The following is a 14,235-nucleotide window of genomic DNA, read 5'->3' as shown; positions in this document are numbered from 1 at the left end:
AGGTCTAGAGTGGAGAAGACAGTGGAGCCGGCGAGTGACTCTAGAAGTTCATTGATGTTGGGCAGTGGGTATGCGTCGGTTTCTGTGACTGCATTTAACTTTCTGTAATCAACACAGAACCTGAGTGTTCCACATTTCTTTGGGACAAGGATGACTGGTGAGGTCCACCCGGAGTAAGATGGTTCGATCACTCCTTGATCAAGCATGTCCTTCAGATGCTGCTCCACAACTTGACGTTTTTGCGCAGACATCCTGTAGGGTTTTTGCTTGATCGGCACTTCACTGGTGGTATGGATGTGGTGCTTTAACACGTCAGTCCTTCCTGGCTTCAAAGAACATAGATCTGGTTTGGACTCCAGAAGCTGTCTAAGACCAGCCTTCTCCCACTCTTTCACCTCAGCATTCTCTACTGCAAGATTAATGTAGTCTTGAGCGGTGAGTGCCACAGGTTGTGGGGGCAAGCAAGGAGGGGGTATGCAAGACAAAGAGTAGTCCCGAGTGGTGCAGTGTAAAGCGTGGTTTGTTCATCATTCTGCTGGAACAGATATCTCTCTGCTCTCCCCTTGAAACTGTACTGACGGTCAGCTGCATGGATTTGCAGTCCGCTGTGAAATAAGTAATCGAGGCCAAGAACTGCTTTGTAGGCCAAAGCTTTTGGGGACAGGACTGCCACCTCATACGTGCATGAAACCTCACCCAAGTTGACGGTTACTTCAGCCTTTCCAAGGGGCATCTCAGTCTCTCCATTAGCGAGGAAGAGAAGTCCGCTTGTCCAAGGCTCCAGGTCTTCCTTGGGCCTTTTGAGAGCTTTCCAGACCTGTTCGTGGATGAGTGTGTAGCTTGCCCCAGTATCAATGATAGCCCTGCCATTCCAAGGTCCGATGTTGACTGTGATTACCAGCTGCTGGGGAATATTGAAGGTGCTTCCCGGTGTTGTGGTAGACATACCTTTGATCTGGTTCTTCGAACTCTTTGTAGTGGTAAGGTTGATGTTGCCATTGCCCTGCTGTGCTGGCTTAGATGATTGAGACGTGTTCTTGGGACGGTGTTGTGTGGACTGACGGCCTCCAGGAGATGGTTGGTATTGAGGGCAAGAGCCAGGTGGATGTTGACCTTTACAGCGCCAGCACGTAATAGAAGGCGTGTCCAAGTCTGTAGATTTGGGAGTGTTTTTCGCCCTCTGTGCACTTTTGTTATGCATACCATGCTGTGTTTCATACAAGGACTGTTGTTCTAAGTCTTTTTCCAGCTGATGGCCGAGCTTCACCAACGCTTCAACATTCTGAGCCCGACCCCGTAAGTAGGTAGCCAGCCGTGGTTTGACATTTTTTAGAATGAGCTTCACTATCTCAGCCTCAGTGATGGTGGGTTTCCATTGTTTACAAAGGGCACGGTGAGAGAAGGCAAAATCACAAATGGACTCGTTTTCTTTCTGCTGTCAGTTTCGTACTCGGTCCGTGAGCTCCTCTTCGTAATCATCAGACAGGAACGCTGACAGAAACTTTTTCTGGAACTGGGCCCAGGAAAGGACCTCAGTCATGGCAATCTCCTACCAATCTCTGGCTGTGCCGTGCAGGACAGTTCGGAAGGTAGCCAGAATCTCAGCGTCAGACAGAGGATGAATGGCTAGAAAGTCACGGCACTTAGAGAGGTAAAGGACAGGGTCTGGATCGTCGCTTGCCTTGCCAAAGGTAGGAAATGATAGTTTTAGAACTTGTAGATGACCAGACTTTGTTCCAGTAGGTGGTGTTGTGGGCATGAAGCTGGAGTGGCTGGGCAGTGAAGCTGGAGTGGCTGTAGCTGTAGTGTGTGGGGTTACTGCTGGCCTCATGCCAGTAAGAGGGGATGTGGTTGAGACGTATTGCTCAGTCTTTTTCTCTAACTCTGTTATCTTGTTGGTAAGTATGCTGTACTCTTTTGTTATGTGTGCTGGTAGATGTCCTAAAGATGTGTTTATTTGGTTGGTAATTCTAACACAGCTGTCCATGTTCTGTGACAGGTGTCCACAGTCTGCTGCAACAGCCCTCCTCTGGGACAAGATCCCCTGCTGTACCTCGGCCTGTAACTGTTCGACCATGAAACGGATTTCTTCCAGTTGTGTAATACTTTGGTTTTTAACTACTTCTGTGATAATGGTTTTAATGGCCTTCAGCAACTTATCCCATTCATTCTCGGTTTTCTGTGTACTAGCTGTGAGTGCTGCACTGAGTTTTGCGAATTCTGTTTTTACCATTTCAGACACTACCTCCAACTTGGCCTCCAAGTGAAAATGGCTCCTGGCCACTAGTTTAGCGACCTTACCGAGTTGAGCATCCTGTTGTTCCTGTTCTGACATTATGGCTTTAGGTGGTGACAAAGGTTGTGTTATTGATTATTAAATGATATGAAAAATGATGTTTGAAATGTTTGTGTTTTTTGTGTGTCTATATGTTTGTAACAAAATGTACCCCACTTGAAAAGTAACAAGTTACACAGTTATCAAAGAGACATGTAAACCAATAGGGAAATACCCAGGCAATTATTGCACAAAGAAAATTCAGCAGGGTGATAAAAATTCAACACAGAAAACACCAATATCAACACAGCATAGCAGTGATGGGACAGCATAGCATACACACCACCATCAATACAGCGCTCAATTCAACAGTAGTGTTTTTTTTTTTTTTTTTAAGTGTCCCACAAGTCCAAAAAGTCCAAGGAGCAGTCACTAAGCAGTTCAAGTCCTGTTAATTACAGTTCATGTCCCTTGTTATTTATAGTTCATGTCCCTGTAATTACAGTTCATGTCCCTGTTCGGGTGCCAATTCTGTAACGGTGTTACCCAAGGTTCAAGTATAAATTTTAGTTCGGGTGCCAGGCAGGCCCAAAATCCTGCCACTTAAAAGTAACCACCGCCAGCAATAATAAACAATAACAAAAGTAGATTTTAAATGTGCATACTCTTTACTTATTCACACACACACAAAAAAATAATGGCATCACTTATTCACAAAAAAAAAAATAATAATGGCATCAATACAACCCCATAACAACCTTATGCTTCCAATACAGCGAAAGGGGCATGAAAAAAAAAAGTAAGCCCAGTGCTCGTGTGTGTGTGTGGGCTTGTATGTTTGTGAATGTTAGTGTGTGTGGAGGGAGAGAGAGTTTGTAGTTCCAGTAGCGCTTGGTAAACGAGCAGCAAGGGGCGTGTGGATAAAGGCTTTAACTCACAGTTCTGGAGCTGGCTGTGTAAACTGGACTGTCCTGGATCCGAAGTTTCAACAGTCCTTAGCCATCCGCTTCCCGCATCGGGCTTGAAGTAGCTATTTGCTCCTCTCACCTGTGGCTTGTGATGTACCTCTGTCACGGAAATCTTGCTTGGGTCGACTTGCAATTTCTGCTGCAAATTCCGTCGTTGGCAACAATGTACAAGTCTTCCACACTTGGTTTAGCTTCTACTCCAGAATCGCACCTTCATGCTTGCTCACACAGGAACCAAACGGAGCTCTGCTGCGCTACACTTCCTCTCCAGCTACAGATGCAGCATAGTGACATTTAAAACAAGCGCTTCGTCAATCACGCATGACCACTCCCCCAATCAGCATTCGCAGGTGTTGCGTGTTATGTTAATGAGGTGAGTGCTGTCGTTTTAATGTGCTTTTGAAGTGACAGTCACGGGGAAAACGTTGTGTCTTAGGGGGAGAAAGTATTTCGCCACAGAAGAAGGTGGCAAACCTGCGCATGCGCACACGGACTTCCTCTGTCTGCTTGACTGCGCCAAGCGAGCGATTTCATGCACATTATTTGCTTTAATCCCCTCAAATTAAATAACTTCCCAGCCACAGAATGGCCTGATATTTTGTGAGATATTACAGAAATAAACATACATCACGATGAGCACATTTCAGAGGGAACTAAATTTCACCGATTTTATGAACTCGAAAGGCCATCTCGCTTTAAACTTATAACTTTAAAAGCATTACATATCCAAAATACACCAAATTTAAGAAAACACATTAAAAAAAAAAGGGTTTGGAGATACTGATGGTGACACTCTGCAATGTTGTGTTACATATATAAGAATTTGAGCAAATTGTGTACTATACAAAAAATAATCTACACAAATATTCAGTCGGTGTTTTTTTTTTTTATTTAACATAGTGTTTCTGATATTATTATATTATTTCCAATAAGAAACGAGTGATTACACTGAATACTGAAACCAACCTGATCTCTTCAGGAAACTGGGCATTAGTGACCAGGAAGCTGGAGATGTGGCACTGGTGAAGGAGGTGCAGGAAGGAGTTGATCTCTGGGTACATGATGGGCTCGCCCACGAGAGACAGAGCACAGTGCTTCACTGCCAAACCCTCCTCAAAACGCTCTGGACGAACTCCTGGGACACCTGACACACACAAACACACACAATGAAGATACACAGGTCTGGAGTCAGAGATACCAATATAAAAATAATGCCAAGAAAATCGGGCAGAAAGAAAAACGATATACTCTGGATAAACATCAGGGTTCAGTCACTCGGAACCAACACAGAACTCAGTGAGAAGGTTCCAGTGAACGACACCCATTAACAACGGCATTTTATTTCATCATCACTGTGACTGTGCTCAAGGTCTCCACGTGTGTATGCACATGTGGACAGAAGGTATTCAGATGTTAAAACACTGCCCATGGCAGGTACGCAGATTTCATAGAAGAAGTGTCTCCTGTATTACTGTACCATCTCAAAGGGTCAAACATTGGCTAAACCAGGAATGTTGGCACCTCTGTGTTTTAAATAGTCGCTGTCCAGTGGCAGCTGTAGAGAAAGCTTCAGGGCCCGAATGAAAAAGCTTAGCAGCAGGGAAAAACAACCCAAATGAGAACCAGATAGAAAAGGTTCCAGTCCTACACCCTAGACATAAGATGAAGCCAAACTCAAAACTGGTGGTACCTTGTTTATCAAACAGGATATTTTTCTTCTTCTTCTTTTGGCTGCTCCTGATTAGGGGTTGCCACAGCGGATCTTTCGTCTCCATTGCTCCCTGTCTTCCGCATCCTTCTCTACCACACCTGCCACTTTCATGTCCTCTCTCACCACATCCATGTATCTCCTCTTTGGCCTTCCTTGTTTTTGTGTGCCTGACAGCTCCATCCTCAACATTCTCCTTCCCACATGCTCTGCAGCTCTTCTCAGGATGTGCCCATACCATCTCAGTCTCATCTCTCTTAGCTTAATTCCCAAGCTCTCCACACGTGCTGTCTCTCTGATGTGCTCGTTCCTTATCCTGTCCAACCTTGTCACTCCCATCGCAAACCTTAACATCCTCAACTCCGCCACCTCCAACTTTGCCTCCTGTCTCTTCGTTAAGGGTACGGTCTCCAATCCATATATCACAGCTGGTCTCACTACTGTCTTATACATCTTACCTTTCACTTTTGCTGGGACTTTCCTGTCACAAATGACTCCCGAAATCCTTCTCCAACTGCTCCACCCTGCCTGCACTCTCTTTCTCACCTCACTATCGCAGCCCCCATTTTCCTGCACAGTTGACCCCAGGTACTTGAATTCACCAACTTTCTTTATGTCTACTCCTTGCATTTTCACTACACTCTCATCCCCATTCTCATTGATGCACATGTATTCTGTTTTGCTCCTGCTCACCTTCATTCCTCTTCGTTCCAATGCATCCCTCCATTTCTCCAAACCCAACTCAACCTCCTTTCTACTTTCACCACATATCACAATATCATCCACAAACATCACGTTCCATGGTGACTCTTGCCTCACTTCATCTGTCAAGCTATCCATCACTCTGGCAAACAAGAAAGGACTCAAAGCAGATCCTTGATGGAGTCCCACCTTCACCTTGAACCATTCAGTTGTTCCAATTGCACACCTCACTGCTGTTTTACTGTTTTCATACATGTCTTGCACCACTCTAATATACTTCTCATTCACTCCACTCTCTCTCATACAATACCATAACTCGTCTCTCAGCACTCTATCGTATGCCTTCTCCAGGTCTACAAACACACAATGTAGCTTTCTCTGGCCTTCCCTGCACTTCTCCATTAACATTCTTAAAGCAAAAATTGCATCCGATGTGCTCTTCCTTGGCATAAACCCGTACTGCTGTTCACAGATTGCTACCTCTCTTCTCAATCTCACCTCCAATACCCTTTCCCATAACTTCATGGTGTGGCTCATCAATTTCATTCCTCTGTAATTACTGCAGCTCTGTACATCTCCCTTATTCTTGTATATTGGGACTAGACACTCTTCCTCCATTCATATGGCATTTTCTCATTCTCTAGGATCTTATTAAACAATCTCGTTAGGAACTCCACAGCCATCTCACCCAAACATCTCCAAGCCTCAATCGGGATACCATCTGGTCCGACTGCTTCCCCAGTCTTCATTCTTTTCATGGCTGCCCTCACCTCATCCTTACTAACCAACTCTGCTTCCCGATTTGCTGTCTCCAATGAATCTGACCTTTTCTCTCTTGGATTCTCCTCATTTAATAAATCCTCAAAGTACTCTTTCCACCTTCTTAATACACTCTCTTTGTTTGTCAGCACATTTCCATCTTTCATCACTCTTACCTGCTCTACATCCCTCGCTTCCCTGTTTCTCTGCCTAGCTAGTCTGTACAGATCTTTCTCTCCTTATTTGGTCTCCAGTCTTTCGTACAACTCCTGGTTTATCAAACAGGATATGAACCAGTTTATTCATAAATCATTCATAGAAGCATTTACACACGAACTTTAGAATTCATGAAAATCCTATAAGTTCAGAAAAGCGTCTGTATCCCAGTCATGCACAAGAATCTGTGTAGATTTACACATAAGATTCATTCTTCATACAAACCTTGACTGATCAGCATCATATAGAATGGAAGGAGTTAAAAAAAAAACCCCTGCACTTTTATATACACATTATGGTGTCAAGTTTAAGTAGCTTAAGTATTTATATTACACACTTCAGGGCTCCAACACATTTTCCATTTCAAAATTCCAGACTTTTCCAGACTCGAATTCCCAGAATTCATGGTACATTTTTCAGACCATATTTGCCGCCACAGTACAAATAACTAGATGTTTATTATTTAAATAAATGAGTTTAAAATCCAGCTGTTAATATGTACGTTACACTGTAAGGATGGAAGCTCGTATGTTGTCAAATAATTGCCAGAAGCAGTGAGGAACTGCGGAGATTATATTCTTTCATCAGCCCAAAATTTCTAGTGGCTCCCTGTGGCAAGGTCCTGTAGCTCATACACATCAATTAAACCCAAACCCAGACAAGTTCAATGCCCAGCATTTTATTCAGGCTGCAATGCTAAAACAATGCAGTGTTATTCTGTGTCTGTCATGGACATCTGAAAAACTACACTGATCCCTTCGACCCGTAACAGTAACCGGATGTTAGGGTTTTGCTGGGATTCGAACCTGGTTCGTTGGTGTGATAATCCAGCAAACCCCCACTAGGCCACCAGGGGGATGACTCAAATGCAGAGGCGTGAGGCAGAAATAAAGTATCAAAAGGTTTATTTACAATATATACACAAAAAATCCAAAAAGTAATAATCCAAAAACGCTCAGAAGATATAAGGGAAAAAATAAAAAATCCAAAAGTACAAAACAAAAGCCAACAGAAAAGAAAAGGCAAAAATACCAAAGCTCAGAAGATCTGAAAACACAGTAACTACTAGGTCCAAAAGAAAAGCAAAGTGCAAAACAAAGAACACAGTACAGAGGAAACTGGAGATAAGCATAACAGCACAAAGACTCCGTGACAAGAGAACTGAACTCAGGGGGTATAAATACACAAACTAAATTGAACACAGGTGAAGATAATCAGGACTAAACAGGCAATTAACACAAACACAAAACACAGGAACAGTGGCGGCCTCTAGAGGCCAAAATAAACATGACATGAAAAGGAAATAACAGCGGCCTCTAGAGGCCAAAACAGTCCTAGTCCTAACAGGACCCCCCCCTCTAGGAGCGTCTCCTGACGTTCCCAGGGCGATCCGGATGGGCCGAATGGAAGTCCCGACACAGTTCTTTATCTAGGACATCCCGAGCAGGAACCCAGCAGCGCTCCTCAGGACCATAGCCCTCCCAGTCCACCAGATATTGCAACCCGCCGCGGACCCGGCGGGAGTCAAGCAGGCGATGCACAGTGAACACAGTCTGACCCTGGAAGATGCGGGGGGGTGGGGGGTTCCTAGGGGCAGGGGCATACGTAGATGTCAGTACGGGCCGCAACAGGGAAACATGGAAAGTGGGGTTGATCCTCAGAGTCTGGGGCAACTGGAGCCGGTAGGAGACAGGGTTCACCCTGTGCACCACCTTGAAGGGGCCAATGTAGCGAGGAGTAAGCTTGCGGTTCTCCACCCACAGCGGAAGGTCCTTAGTGGACAGCCAAACCCGCTGCCCAGGGCGGAAAGCGTGGGCAGGTCTTCTATGGCGGTTGGCCTGAGTCTGGTTGGTTCTGGAGGTCTGTATGAGGGTCTTCCTGACCTTGCTCCAGGTCTTGCGACACCGTCTCACATATTGGTTGACCGAGGGCACCCCCGTGTCCTCCTCCTGGTCCAGGAACAGAGGTGGCTGGAACCCGAATTGGCACTGGAATGGCGACAGCTTGGTGGCCGATGACTGCAGGGTGTTGTGGGCGTACTCTACCCATGGCAGCCAGGTGCTCCACGATGTCGGGTTATCCATAGCCAGGCCTCGCAGGGTGGTTTCCAAGTCCTGGTTGAGCCTCTCCGTCTGACCATTGGACTGTGGGTGAAACCCAGAGGAGAGGCTGGCAGTGGCTCCGATGACCTTGCAGAACCCGTGCCACACTCGGGAGGAGAACTGGGGCCCTCGGTCTGAGACGATGTCCTGTGGAAGACCAAAGACTCGGAAGACATGATTAAACATAAGTTTCGCTGTTTCAAGAGCAGAGGGGAGTTTGCACAGTGGTATGAAGCGGCAGGCCTTGGAGAATCTGTCAACTATGACCAAAATGACCGTGTTACCTTGTGACTCAGGGAGACCCGTGATGAAGTCGACTGCCACGTGGGACCAGGGACGCCGGGGAATGGTCAGAGGATGCAGGAGACCCTGGGGACGCTGTCGTGGGTTCTTGGTTCTGGTGCAAACCTCACAGGACAGGACAAATGACCTTACTTCCTTCTCCATGTTAGGCCACCAGAAGCGTCTTTTCAGGAAGTCCAGGGTCCTCCGAGCTCCCGGATGGGCGGTGAGAGGGGAAGAGTGACCCCACTGGAGAACCTTGGCCCGGGCTTGATGTGTAACGTACAAGAGGCCCGGTGGCCCGGTCCCAGGACCGGGGTCCTGGCGTTGGGCTCGTCGGACAGCCTCCTCAATACCCCAGCGGACAGGGGCCACAATCCGGTACACAGGGATAATAGGCCTGACTTCATTCTCCCTGTTAGTGGCAGAGAACAGCCTGGACAGTGCGTCAGGTTTGGTGTTCTTGGAGCCGGGGCGGTACGAGAGGGTGAAGTCAAACCGACTGAAAAACAGGGCCCACCTAGCCTGTCGACGGTTCAGTCTCTTGGCTTGCTGGAGGTACTCCAGGTTCTTGTGGTCAGTCCAAACCAGGAATGGATGTTGCGCTCCCTCCAGCCAGTGCCTCCACTCCTCAAGGGCCAGTTTGACCGCTAGCAGTTCTCGATCCCCCACATCGTACCGGGACTCCGCAGGACTCAGGCGGTGGGAGAAGTAAGCGCAGGGGTGCAGCTTTCCTTCCGAACGTTGAGAGAGCACTGCGCCGACACCACTGTCCGAGGCGTCCACCTCCACGATGAATGGTTGGGAGGTGTCCGGGAGGACCAGAATGGGTGCCGTGCAGAAGCGGTCCTTGAGGTCTTTGAACGCCTTTTCCGCCTGAGGAGACCAGACATAAGATCCACCTGTCCCTTTGGTGAGGTCTGACATGGGTGCTGCTACAGAACTGAAGTTCCTGATGAACTTGCGGTAGAAGTTAGCGAATCCTAAGAACCGCTGAACCTCCTTAACGGACTTGGGAGTAGGCCAGTCCCGGACGGCCAGGGTCTTGGCAGGGTCCATTTGGAGTTGGCCTGTCCGTACAATAAATCCCAGAAAGGAGACCTCGGGAACATGAAATTCGCATTTCTGGGCCTTGGCGAACAGATTGTTCTGTAGCAGCCTCTGGAGAACCTGGCGGACATGGTGGCGGTGCTCCTGCACGGTCTTGGAAAAGATAAGGATGTCGTCGAGGTAGACAAAAACGTACAGGTTAATCATGTCCCTTAAGACGTCGTTGATTAGGGCCTGAAAAACAGCTGGTGTGTTGGTGAGTCCGAAGGGCATCACCTGGTATTCGTAGTGCCCAGACGGGGTGTTAAAGGCAGTCTTCCACTCGTCTCCCTGTTGGATACGGATGAGGTGGTATGCGTTCCGTAGGTCCAACTTGGTGAAGACGGTGGCGCCTTGGAGCAGGTCGAAAGCAGTGGACATCAGCGGAAGGGGATATCGGTTGCGCACAGTGATCTTGTTCAGGCCCCTGTAGTCAATACATGGTCGGAGCCCCCCATCCTTCTTGCCGACAAAGAAGAAGCCGGCACCAGCAGGTGAGGTGGAGGGTCGAATGAACCCAGAGACCAGGGCGTCTTTGAGGTATTCCTCCATGGCCTTGCGTTCTGGCTGAGAGAGGGAAAACAGTCTGCCACGAGGAGGGGTAGTCCCAGGGAGCAAGTCGATGGCACAGTCATAGGCCCGGTGCGGAGGAAGAACGGCGGCACTGCTCTTGCTGAATACCTCCTTGAGATCCCAGTACTCTGTGGGAACTTGAGATAACTCGGTGAGATCAGGGGGCTCAGCAGGAGACACAGGAGAGCTAGAGAGCAGACAAGAGGCATGGCATGCAGGGCTCCATTCCACAACCTGGCTTGTTACCCAGTCTATGCGAGGGTTGTGGCGAGTAAGCCAAGGAAGGCCTAGAATAACTGGGAACTCAGGTGAAGGAATCAGGTGCAGGGATATTTCTTCCTTGTGACCTTGAGACTGGAGGAAGACTGGAGAAGTAACTTGGGTGACTCTTCCATCACCTAACGCTTGGCCATCGAGGGCAGACACAGACAGTGGGACTTCAAGAGGTGCAGTCGGGATATTGATGCTTTGGGCGAAGTGAATATCCATAAAGTTCCCAGCCGCCCCTGAGTCTAACAAAGCTTGACAAGAGTGGACAGACTCACCCCAGGAGATGGAGACCAGGATGTAGATTCCTTGGCCAGGGAGTCCGGGAGAGAGGGTAGGCCCCGTCACAACCCTCCCTCGGCTGGACGGGGCGGTCCTTTTCCCAAGAGTTCGGGACATGATGCTCGGAAGTGACCAGGCTTGCCACAGTAGATGCAGCACTTGTCCCTCCTTCTGTGCTCCCTCTCAGATGCGGAGAGGCGAGTACGACCCACTTGCATGGGTTCTGGACAGTCACTGAAGGAGGTAGACGGTCTCCAGGTAGAGGTAGGGAGGCTGGGGGGGCTCAAGGCTTGGTGGCGTTCTCTCATCCTGTTGTCCAGACGAATAGCATGTGAGATGAGGGTTTCGAGGTCACTTGGGCATCCAATAGAGGCCAGACCGTCCTTGATGGGGTCAGACAGACCATGGTGGAAGGCTGACACCAGGGCAGTCTCGTTCCATCCACTTACTGCTGCGAGCGTCTGGAACGAGATGGCGTAATCTGCGACGCTTCCTCCTTGCCAGATGGACATGAGCTTTCGGGCTGCGTCGGTACTTATGTCTGCCTGATCGAAGACCCGAAGCATCTCTTCAGAAAACAGCTGGAAATCAAGGCACTCAGGTCCCTGTCTCTGCCAGATAGCAGCAGCCCAGGCTCGCGCCTTACCAGCTAATAAGGTTATCACAAAGGCAATCTTGCGGCGATCCGTAGTGTAGGTGGTAGGCTGAAGCTCAAAGGTGAGTTGACACTGGGTAAGGAACTCTCGGCACTCACTGTGCTTGCCGTCATACCTCTGTGGTGCAGGAAGGCTGGGTTCGCGAGGTGAAGAAGGCAGCATGGCAGGAGGCACTGGAGCAGGAGCTGGATCAGGATGAGGAGATGCAGGCAGAGATGTCAGCTGTGCCAGGGTTTTCCCAATTTGCTGAAGCAGTTCCTCGTGGCGAGCAAGGGCCTCACGTTGGCTGGTGAGCGTACGTCCATGAGCGCTCCAAAGCGTGTCAAAGTGATTCCCTGAAGGTTGGCCGGGTAGACAGTTGAAGCAGTCTCTGCTGAGTCGGTCATGACGGAGTCTTTCTGTTAGGGTTTTGCTGGGATTCGAACCTGGTTCGTTGGTGTGATAATCCAGCAAACCCCCACTAGGCCACCAGGGGGATGACTCAAATGCAGAGGCGTGAGGCAGAAGTAGAAAAAAGTATCAAAAGGTTTATTTACAATATATACACAAAAAATCCAAAAAGTAATAATCCAAAAACGCTCAGAAGATATAAGGGAAAAAATTAAAAATTCAAAAGTACAAAACAAAAGCCAAAAAAACAGAAAAGAAAAGGCAAAAATACCAAAGCTCAGAAGATCTGAAAACACAGTAACTACTAGGTCCAAAAGAAAAGCAAAGTGCAAAACAAAGAACACCGTACAGAGGAAACTGGAGATAAGCATAACAGCACAAAGACTCCGTGACAAGAGGACTGAACTCAGGGGGTATAAATACACAAACTAAATTGAACACAGGTGAAGATAATCAGGACTAAACAGGCAATTAACACAAACACAAAACACAGGAACAGTGGCAGCCTCTAGAGGCCAAAATAAACATGACACGAAAAGGAAATAACAGCGGCCTCTAGAGGCCAAAACAGTCCTAGTCCTAACACCGGAGGGATGTTGATTTACAACTCAAGAGAAAAGGGAAGAGAAGGGCACCTACTCTGATTCACTGAATATTAGACGGAGTAAAACTGTTTACTGTAAACACTGTTTAACACACTGTTCAACAAAGAACTATAAATGAAGTCAAATAATAAACAACAATCATACAGTAAAAGAATGCATTTTGAAAACTTCACATAGAACTGAGAAACAGGGGAGTAAGAAGAGGTCCTGCTGAGAGCTACACACACAAATAAGTAATAGCTGTTCCAACACACACACACACACACACACACACACACACACACACACCATCGTTCACGCCTGGAGCAGCCCCACAACACCAGCAAAATTTGCCAGCTCTCAGAAAACTTGCAGTTTCCCATTCTTACATTTGTAGTGTTGCAATGTGCGTTCATGCTGATTTTTTTTTGTTTTGTTTTTAGCTCTGCTTAGGTACGACGGAGTCCAATGTGCTGCACACAAGTAATATTGGATCATCAGGTATCAGGGATGAGAATGGAAAATATTTAAAAAGTCTGAAAAAACCAGGGCGGGGCCCATGGCCCAGGGGGGCGGGGCCCATAGCCCAAGGGGGCGGGGCCCATGGCCCGGGGGGCGGGGCCCAGGCGCTAATGATTTTTGGCTATTTTTTTTTTTACCCCAAAACCATGAATTTTATCAGCAAAAAGTTGCAATGTATTTGGAAATAAATTCCCCTTCTTGGTGGACTACCAGGTGAAAATGATTAATATGGTACAAGAGACTTGTTTTTAATCAATTCACATTTGATGATTTCAAAAAATCAATGCACCTTTTAATATAAACGAGCTCTACAGTATTATATTTCTGTATTTCTGCTATTCATGTCTTTGAATACTCTAATCCTTTAAAATGAAGTGCAAACCAGAAAAAAGTTCTGTCATATAATTCTCTTAAGCTTTCTTCTGATGTCATCATGGTAGCAGGAGGTCTTGCATATTAAGCAGGCAACATTCAACATCACTCATCACTTTCCTTTCAACTGTTGTGTGAACTAACTCGGTTTTATCTGGACAGGATGTTGTGTAATGTAATGCAGATACCATATGGTCAATTTGAAGATCGAGATGGTGATTTTGAGTTAAAGAACAGGCATGTACAATGGGCATTACAAATTGGAAAAAAAATTTTAAATCAAAAACTATAAGTTCATCTCGGCCGAAAAAAATGTGGGCAGACGCTCCCGCGCGGCACATGCCAGCAATTCCCCCCCATGAAATGAGCAATAAGTAGGAGAGTTATACACAGTATCATACCTAAAATTTTATCAGAAATATAGATATGATACTATGATTCTCCCCAACATGCTACATTAGACAAGCTAACCTCATTTATAAAAAGAT

The 14,235-nt window shown here is 47.1% G+C and overlaps 1 protein-coding gene across 1 annotated transcript in view; it reads right to left on the bottom strand.

Moving 5' to 3' along the window:
* tyw1 (tRNA-yW synthesizing protein 1 homolog (S. cerevisiae)) overlaps positions 1–14,235 on the bottom strand; it is a 244,943-nt gene that overhangs the window by 78,203 nt on the left and 152,505 nt on the right. The window contains exon 12 of the mRNA XM_060943676.1: positions 4,210–4,387. Within this exon, the coding sequence (XP_060799659.1) occupies positions 4,210–4,387 (178 nt within the window). The remainder of the gene's footprint in view (positions 1–4,209; positions 4,388–14,235) is intronic.

Source organism: Neoarius graeffei, chromosome 17 (genome assembly GCF_027579695.1).
Source record: "Neoarius graeffei isolate fNeoGra1 chromosome 17, fNeoGra1.pri, whole genome shotgun sequence".
Classification (NCBI taxonomy): domain Eukaryota; kingdom Metazoa; phylum Chordata; class Actinopteri; order Siluriformes; family Ariidae; genus Neoarius; species Neoarius graeffei.
Note: the sequence above shows the minus strand (reverse complement) of the source record. Positions and strands in the feature narration are given on the sequence as shown.